This window comes from Myotis lucifugus, unplaced genomic scaffold (assembly GCF_000147115.1).
Source record: "Myotis lucifugus unplaced genomic scaffold, Myoluc2.0 scaffold_3128, whole genome shotgun sequence".
Lineage (NCBI taxonomy): Eukaryota > Metazoa > Chordata > Mammalia > Chiroptera > Vespertilionidae > Myotis > Myotis lucifugus.
In genome coordinates this window covers 2,236-8,771 of record NW_005874176.1, presented here as the reverse complement: position 1 = coordinate 8,771, position 6,536 = coordinate 2,236, and the positions used below count along the sequence as shown (strand labels likewise).

The following is a 6,536-nucleotide window of genomic DNA, read 5'->3' as shown; positions in this document are numbered from 1 at the left end:
AGACACTCAGCCAGTTTCCTAGTTAAACGAAGCCGCGTTCTCCTCTCTCGGCTTTTAGAATAGCAGCATCTGAGCAGACTGCCGGGGGGGGGGGGTGGGGGGACCTGCTCTAAAACCAGGGACAGGCGGCCGAGGCCCCGGTGCTCCAGGCAGCGCCCCACGGCCCGCTCACCAGTGCTCGGCGCCGCTGTTCTTGGTCTGCTCGGCTTCCTGTAAGTGCCGAGTGGCCGCGGCAGCCAGGGCGGCTGCGCTCTCGCCCTGGAAATCCGTGGCCACGGCCTGGGGAGACAGGAGACGGGCTCATGCGTGTCTGTGCAAGCAAACCCGCTTTCGCTGCAAATGCGATTGCGCTGAATGGTCAGTCTTCACACACAGGCGTCCCCGAGGTGTCCTGGACACACCCCAGGTGCAGGCCTGAGGGGACAGGGTGGCGTCTGTGGCTGCAGGGCCGCCCTGGGAAAGGCTCACCTGCTATGGGGCTTGGTGTGACCTTTCTCAGGTGCCCAGAAAACTAAAGGGTGAGGAGAATTCACCAACCAGGGGGACAACCCTCCCACTCAGCAGAGGCAGCTTCGCAGATCGGGGGCCTAGAGACCCCGAGCCCTCGTCAGAGCCGGAGACGAGGGGCAGCTGCCGGGGCTGTCCCCACCTCCTAACCTCACTGCCCGGCCTCTGACCGTCGAGAGCCCGCTGAGCGGATGGGTCGGAAATGTCCTGCTGACCCAGCAGCAATGACCTGGGAATTCCTGACCCTCCAACTTCACCTGAGATCCTCCCTCGTTACCCCGACACCTGGATAGAGCCGCCCACCCTCTGCCTGCTGGGTGGGGCGTCTCTCCGAGCCGAGGACCTCGAAGCTGCCGCTGCGTCGGGCAGCCCTTACCAGCAGCAGGTCCTGCTCCACGAACTGCTGGGGGTTGGCCGTCCACACTTTGATCTGAAGGACCAGGAGGGAGGTCGCTGGGAGGCTGCCACCCGGCCACACGCTCCCTCTTCCCACCGCACTCGGGGGGACCTCGGCCCTTTGCTCCCTCTTCCCACCGCACTCGGGGGGACCTCGGCCCTTTGCTCTCTTGAATAAAAGCCCAGCATCAAGGCGCTTCTCTTTGGTGTGAGAAGCCTGAGAGGTCATCAGCGAAGGCAACGCCCTTGAGGGACACTTGCTTCAGACCGGCAGGCCACCAGCTCTGCCTGTCAATCAGCTGTTACCCTTTAAAAAAATCCTCACCTGAGGATGTTCACTGATTTTAGGGGGGCAGAGAAAAACAGTGATGCCGGAGAGAAGTGTCGATTGGTTGCCTCTCCTACGTGCCCTAACCAGGTCCGAACCCGCAGCCTGGAGCCGTGCTGACGGGAATGGAGCGCGTGGCCTCGTGGTGCGTACGACGGTGGCCCCACCGAGCCGTACGGGCAGGGCCCTGCTCCGCGTTCAGAAGAGACCAGACCTGACGGGGTTTCATGCGAAGGTGATGTCGATGCTGGTGGCTGACATGAGTCATATGCTTGTGTCTTAAGTGCTCTGTTGTCTAATGGTGACCTCGTCTCTGTTTACAGAGAAGGGGGGGTCCTTCCGGCGAGGGCCTGGGTCGGGTCCTGCAGGGCCCAGGCCCCGTGGCCAGGCCGCAGGGAGGAGGTACTCCCCTCGTGTCTATTTCAGAAGCACGCGGGCACCAGGCCCCTGGCTCCTGGCGGCTCACCTGCTCCTCGGTGATCTGCATGTACAGCAGGATGTAGTAGGTCAGCTCCGGCAGGGCTTTCCGGACCGTGCTTTTGAACTTGCTGTTCTCCAGCAGCGCGTGGACAAACTCGAAAATGCTGAAGACGAGGTTTTCAAAGCCCAGGACTTCGCCTGCAGGAAGCGCAGAGACAACTGAGTGACAAGAGCGTGAAGGACAGGACGTAGTGGGAATAAATAACATGATCTGTGACACTGACGCTATTCACGTGACTTGGAATACCGCTCGCCAGGGAATGGCCGGGGGACAGTAGTCTATTCCCCAGCAGGTGTGTTCTGACCTGAAGGAAAGTGTCAGCCCCCGGGGCCGAGCCCAGACAGACAGAATGCCGGAGTGGCCGGGCTGGCGGGCCTGGGAGCACCGTGTCCAGTCCAGGCCCCTGACCGTGAGACTCGGGCCGCGCCCTGCTCCCACCCAGCACAGTGAAGGGAAACCGGACCGGAGAACTCGCTGAGGAGCCTCCCGTGGCCGCTTTCCTGCAGCAGCCACAGCACGCACCGTCCGAGTCCACAGGGTCCTCCACCTCCTCCGTGTAGTTGACCTCTGTCCTCACGTAAGTATGACGGAGAGTAAAGGAGTACAATCTGCCCCACACACGCTCTACAGGGAGGGTGGGCGCCAGGGGAGACAGGCTAACACCAGAGCAGGGACCTGGCGAGCCGCCACCGCGGGCCGCCCAGCCCGGAAGGATATAAGGCCGCGCTCTCGGTCAGGGTGTTCCAGACGATGGGCAGGATCTGCTGCATGGAGGACACCATGTGCTTGGGGAAGTTCTTCACCAGGGCGGTCACCGCCTGTGCAGGGAGACCACAGCAGAGGTCAGGGGCAGGCGCCCTCAAGCCCCGGGCTCCCCGGCGCCGCTGCCCACCTTGAGGACTTCCATCTTAAAGCCGCTGTCGGACGTGGGCCCGTCGGGGATCTGCAGGGCCTGCACGAAGGCCTCGGTGAACTGCTGCACCACCGGGAAGATGAGGACTTTGGCTGCACCCTGAGGCCAGAGAGCGAAGTCAGCAGCGACGCGGCCCATCGGGGGCCGGGCCCCAGCCACCAGCCCTCGAGGCTCCTGAGATCCTCAGGCTCCGGGCCAATCCCACGCCTAAGTCCCTGGTGGGCTCCTCCCTGCGCGTGGCCTCCTCGAAGCCGCTACACCAGACCCGCTTTCCGAGCCGCCTCTGAACCCAGGGTCGGCGTTCCCAGCGAGTCTCCCACACGAGGCCGGGACGCACCAGTGAGCTCTGGGCGCTCGGTGAGCAGGAGCAGGACAAGGTGTTGGAAGAAATAAGGCTCAAACAGGACACTGAGCCACCCACGCCTGACAATTACCCGGAGTCCAGTGTCCCCGCTCCCCGGGCCGTGTGCCGTCTGCAGAGCTCGCTGCCCGCAATGGGGCACCCACCGTGAGCCCAGGGCTCCCGTACCTTTTCCAGCTCCTCCATGTTGCAGATCATGTGGGCACACGTGGTGAAAATCTCCACAGCGCGGGAGCGGGTCCGGATGCCGTACACCTGGGAAAGGCACAGACAGCGTGATGCCGTGAGACTGGACTGGAAGGAAAGCTGACCCCTCAATCCCGACGTGACGGGGCTCCCTGGGACAGATCCTGCCATTCAGGGAATGCAAGGCACAGAAGCTGGGACTCGCTGGAATGAGCCTTCATGCTCACAGCCCTCGCAGGCGACCTGATGGGAAACACGGGGCCTGGCACTGCCTGCACACCCGGCACACGGACGTGTGCGCACAGGCTGCAGGCCCTCGGTGGGGACAGAGCAGGAGGCGGGGGCAGCACCAACCCCAGGCTGCTGTGTGACTGGACGAGCTCCGTTCACACTTGTTAGCATGTCTACGTGAGGGACATGAACTCCTCTGTGAGCACCACAGCGACAGCTGCCCTCAGTGCCCAGCGGAGCGAGCTCGGGTGCGAGCCTCGGCGAGGCGGGAGGAGCGGTCAGCCCGGGACTTCGGGCCACAGGGTGCAGGGTCTTTATCAAGGTGAGCGGTCTAGACAAGGATCGCGGTCACTCTATCTCACGTTGGGGACGGGCAGCAAACACGGGCTCCCACCGGGAGGGGAGGCTGTGCGGCCTGCAGCCCGGCTCTGGGGCCTGGGCGGGGCCCTCGTACCTCGGCCATGGTGAAGATCTTGAACATCTCGGGGAGGATGACGGGGGCGACGAGGGGCATCTGTGTGTCCGTGACTTCCCGCGTGAATTCTACAAGGAAACAAGGAGTCCAGTCTGCGTGGTACAGACAGTGCGTGGGAAGACGCCACACTGCCTCCAGCGGCAGCGCCCCAGCAGGAGGAACAGGCACCGACACCGGCCTGCTGGCCTGTCCGGGAGGAAGGAGTGAACAAGTCAGAGATAGAGGAGGAGACAGGAGGTCAGGAAAGAAACCTTCAATAGGCCCCGAGGAAAGTCTGACAGAAGCGGGTGAAGCTGGTGAGGCCGCCGTCGGAAAACGTGTCAATGTTCAGGTGCACGTCAAGGTGTCTCCCCTTTGGTCCCAGTCCCCACACTCCCCGGCGAGCTGTCCTGATGCACATAGTGAGCTCACGAGGCTCCACCTCCGTTCTCCACGCCCCTCTCCCAGGGAACGGCACCTACTGACCTAGAAGCGCGAGCCTGCTGCCCACGGCACAGACAACGTGCCCAACGCAGCCGACTGGCGGACTGAGACCCGAAGGTGAGGGGAGTGTGGGCCATGCCTCTCCCTTTAACGTCCAACACCCCCACGAGGCACCGAGCGAGCACCCCTCAGGCAAGAGGGAGACCCCCACCTCTCCCTGGACCAGAAGTGCAAGCATTTCGTTCTGCTGGACTGTTCTTACCTCTGTCCTGGCTGAACTACGACCAAACCCTATGTAATGAAGATGCTGACAACATGACGGCCGAACTGACGAGTGCTCACCCCAGTGACTGAACCGAATGCTTCAGAGATGAGCTCATGTAAATGGCTCGAAACGCCACTGAGGCAGGGACGATCTTAGTTTTACACACACGGAACCCAGACCCCAGGCAAAGCCAGAACATGATCTGAATCAAGTGCTTAACCACCCGCTGCAGCCCGGCCTTGGGCGTGAGGGTTCGAGCAGCAGATGCCACACCAACTGAATTCCCTGCAGAGAGCAGACGGGGCGGGAGGGGCCGTAGCCCAGCGGGCGTCACACAGGCCACGTCCTGCTGCTCAGAGCCCCCACCACAGCGCCCGGTGAAGACGACGGCCCGGCCCGAGGGAGCAGGGTCCACGCCAGCAAGGGCTCCTCACCTGTCAGCACGCGCATGGCTCCGTGGACGGCGTTCAGGTCTCCGCTCACCAGCATCTCCATGAGCAGGTTGAAGAGCTGGGGCCAGGCTTCCGGCCAGTCCCAGTGGGCGATGGCCGACACGGCGTAGGCCACGCTGGAGCGCACCTTGCTGATGGACTCCCTCAGCCCGCTGGGCAGCAGCTCCCGGATGAAGATCTTTGCCTGCGGAGGAAGCCGCCCGCCCTCAGACCAGCTGGGCGTGGTCAGCAGAGTCCCACCAGCTTCCGTGTTCGCCAGACCCTGCACGCGAGACACTAACCGTCTCTAGTTCCTCGGAGTGTGACCCTGACCTACAGTCCACTCCCACTCCCCACGGCCCCAACCCCAGGCAGCTAGCACCGCAGCCCGGCTCCGCGGCCAGACATTCACTGAATCACAACGAATAAACGGAACCCCGTCCCCGCCGCAGGGCACGCAGTGCTCGGCACCCAGGCCCGCAGCCACCATCTGCCGGGAGCCCTGCCCTGGGGACAGCCAGCGCCTCAGGGCTTCCCAGGGGCCCAGGACGGCTGCACAGCTCTGCACCCAACAGAAATGTCACTCCATTTCCTCCTCAAACAGCTCTGGGAAGTTGGAGCTTAGAAGAAAAACACGACAGACCGGGGCCTGACGCCGTCGGCCTGCCCACCCGGGCAGTGTGTCCACAGCGTCAGCCACCCGCCCGCCTCCTCGGCCCAGCCCTCCGGCCCTCCTGCTGTCCGGGCAGACTGACCCTTTCCGTGGTTTCTGGAGGCCTGAACTTCTCCGAGTGGGCACACCAGTGCGTCTCCACGTACTGCTTCAGAATGACCGACGCCAGCTGTGCAGAGAACAAGCCGTGTCCACAGCAAGAAAAGGCTTTTTCCACACGTAAACACTCCATGCACCCGGCCCGGTCCGTTCACCCGAGACAGCTACCTCTGGTACCAAGACCCAGGTCACTTACAAACAAACTGGCTTTACGCTTCCTCTTTCCCACAACCAAGCTTCATGACCAAGTACAGGGAGTTCCTTATAAATCGGACCCATCAGGCTGGACGTACCTGACGAATGGCCAGGGCCCCCTGGGGGTCCACGGTCAGCTCCGCCAGGTGGACACCAAATTCTGGAAGAGAGAGCGGCCGTGAGTCCAAGAGGGCAGGAGCGCCGCAGCGACTACTGAGCAAGAAGCCAGGTGCCAGCAGGGAAGGCCTCCGACAGGAGCCTGCTCCACCGAAGCACTGATGACGCCAAGATGGACCCTCCGGGGGGCGGCGGGGGGCCCGTAGGGAAGTCCCAGCACCAGGTCCCCTTCTCCATCACCACAGGCGCCTTCCGCCCCTCCCTTCCCAGACGGTAGCGCCTTCCTCTGGAACCAGTGACGGAAGCGGAACTAACCGAAACCTGTACCATCTGACCCCACAGAAAAAGTGGGCTTGCAGGAGCTGCTCAGATACGCACCACCAGACAGGAGACGATGCTCAGTCTAAGGAAAGCTGGCGTTCGCAGGCTCAGTCCCTCAGCACAACTGCTGAAGT

General features: G+C 62.9%; 1 protein-coding gene across 1 annotated transcript in view; it reads right to left on the bottom strand.

Moving 5' to 3' along the window:
- The window catches only part of IPO9 (importin 9), a gene marked incomplete at both ends in the record, with an annotated part of 14,788 nt that extends 8,474 nt beyond the window's left edge, over positions 1–6,314 (bottom strand). The window contains 11 exons of the mRNA XM_014450670.2: positions 173–279; positions 884–937; positions 1,698–1,849; positions 2,235–2,293; positions 2,430–2,530; positions 2,605–2,724; positions 3,155–3,241; positions 3,858–3,946; positions 5,001–5,202; positions 5,753–5,839; positions 6,063–6,314. Coding sequence (XP_014306156.2) covers positions 173–279; positions 884–937; positions 1,698–1,849; positions 2,235–2,293; positions 2,430–2,530; positions 2,605–2,724; positions 3,155–3,241; positions 3,858–3,946; positions 5,001–5,202; positions 5,753–5,839; positions 6,063–6,314 — 1,310 coding nt within the window. The remainder of the gene's footprint in view (positions 1–172; positions 280–883; positions 938–1,697; positions 1,850–2,234; positions 2,294–2,429; positions 2,531–2,604; positions 2,725–3,154; positions 3,242–3,857; positions 3,947–5,000; positions 5,203–5,752; positions 5,840–6,062) is intronic.
- Between the last annotated feature and the right edge of the window lie 222 nt (positions 6,315–6,536).